Source organism: Eucalyptus grandis, chromosome 7, assembly GCF_016545825.1.
Source record: "Eucalyptus grandis isolate ANBG69807.140 chromosome 7, ASM1654582v1, whole genome shotgun sequence".
NCBI classification, from domain to species: Eukaryota; Viridiplantae; Streptophyta; class Magnoliopsida; order Myrtales; family Myrtaceae; genus Eucalyptus; species Eucalyptus grandis.
In genome coordinates, this window is record NC_052618.1 from 13,742,621 (window position 1) to 13,744,604 (window position 1,984).

Below are 1,984 nucleotides of genomic sequence, written 5' to 3' on the forward strand. Positions count from 1 at the left end.
GATCTGATTGAATTGGGTATTGGCATCTATTATTAACGGGCCTAGTTGAGCAGCAAAGTGTAGGCAATTGTGTTTGACTAAAGGCCGTAATGGGAAGGGCCGGGACACGCTGTTGATTAGGGTTTGCTAGGTCCCTCTCTAGCCTATAAAAGGGTAGGTTATACCTATCAGTTGCTTTAATCCCATTGAAAGCTGCTATATCGAAATAGGACATAGAGAGGAAGATCTCGGTATTCCAATAGATCCCTGATTATCAGAGTGATCTAGTTTTCTTCAAGTAAAGCAATGGCTCAAACAGGTACGCTTTAATTCCGCTGAATTTATTGATCTTGGTGTTTTACAATCATGTATGGATCCGTTTGTTCTTAATTGATTAAATAATATTCTACAGAAGCTGCAAGCTGAGGCAGAACTCTAGAAGAAACAACTGAATAATCTAGCAACTAAATTGTGCACATGGAATAGCGGAAGCACAATCACGGTAGAGTCTGATTCCGTTAGTTTGTACCCCACCTGATGATGCCAAATTGCGCTGAGTTAGCAGCATGCGATTGGGGAGGGGTGACCCATAGCGCCGGAGGTGTGCAAGAACATAGCTACATCCGAGGGATCATCGACAACTGTGGACATCGAGTCGAGGCTCGGCTCGGCTCTACGTTGGTCGAAGAGAGTGATTTTGGTATCGGCAGAGTGAAGATTGGCGGTTAGGTGGGGGATGTTGAGCTTGGAAGCAGCGGATTGAGCCCATCGGTTTCCTTCTTGCAGTGTCAATAGGAGCTTCGGTTCTGAGTCGGAAAGGTAGAACTCGAGCACCTTAGCTATGTAGAAGGGATTGAGCGGAGCTACAGTGGCTCGGCAATGGATTACCGCTGGAAACAGGATCACAAACTGCAAAACGAACACATTTTCCAATAAGAAAACTATCACACCAGTCCCTGCGGATTGGAGATACACACACATATGCAGGATATGCAAACAACTAGTTCGTCAACGTTTAATTTCATTAAAACCATCCATCTCCTTTTGATAAGCGTTGACTTTGTTTTACGATGAATCGGTGCTTGTACGTCCTAGAAAACAACCCTTGGACCCGACAGAAAATTCTCTTCATGCTTTTCCCATTTCAATTTGCACCACGCGCTCACAGAAATTTCATGCCTCAGATGCAATTTTTTCAGTAGAAATCGATGCCATTTCCGTCTCTCTGTTCTCGAAGTACTGTAAAACTCCAAGAAACATCTACCTCTTTCTTTTCCAAGCTATTTCCCAGTCGATGTTTCGCAAGTCATTGATCTCATCATTAGAAATTCATCGTCACCGCAATCTTCCAGATATTGTGTTCTCGAATTTAAACGGATTTAAACGGCATCATCCGTACTCGCGAACAGACCGAGATGACACAGACATACCTCGATGTTGTTGAGGAAAGTGAGCGCGACGGTGTCGGTGTGAGGCAGTGATGAGCGCGGTGGCGTGGTTGACAATCTCCTGCAGCCGCATGTGCGTCAGGTCGAGCTCCTCGCAGGCGGAGATGGCTCTCTTGTTGGGGAAATCCGACGTTGCCGTCTTCAATAGGTCCGTGAGCGTAAGTTCTCCCATCGCTAACCACAGGGAACGAATTGATGGGAATCGGCTTCAGCCGAAATCGATCCCCTATCGAACTGAAGAGGGGCACGACAATCTCTTGGCAAGATGAGAATGAAGGATCGACAAGAATAGGAATTCGCGCGAAGGAGAATGGGGGAAACTGGAGCGTTCGATGACGGAGGAGGAGGAGGGAGGAGGGTTGCGTATGCATATGGGATGGAGATGAGACCAGAGGGAGAGAGGGAGGGAAGTTGGTACAATTGAGGTGGCTCGTTTAAGGTGGCGACTGAGACTTAACGGATCAGAGGCTGGAACTAGTCTCACTAATGTCTTCGCGAGAAAATATTCAGCAAACTAATGATAGCCACGTCATCAATACATTTGTCGATTCAATGGA

General features: G+C 46.3%; 1 protein-coding gene across 1 annotated transcript; it reads right to left on the bottom strand.

Annotated features, from left to right (window-relative positions):
- Positions 1-537: 537 nt before the first annotated feature.
- On the bottom strand, positions 538-1,599 carry LOC120295869 (oxalate--CoA ligase-like). The gene is made up of 2 exons (XM_039317477.1): positions 1,410-1,599; positions 538-935 (listed from the first exon to the last, which is right to left on the bottom strand). Exons 1-2 carry the CDS (start codon positions 1,597-1,599, stop codon positions 538-540), a joined length of 588 nt encoding a protein of 195 aa, XP_039173411.1.
- Between the last annotated feature and the right edge of the window lie 385 nt (positions 1,600-1,984).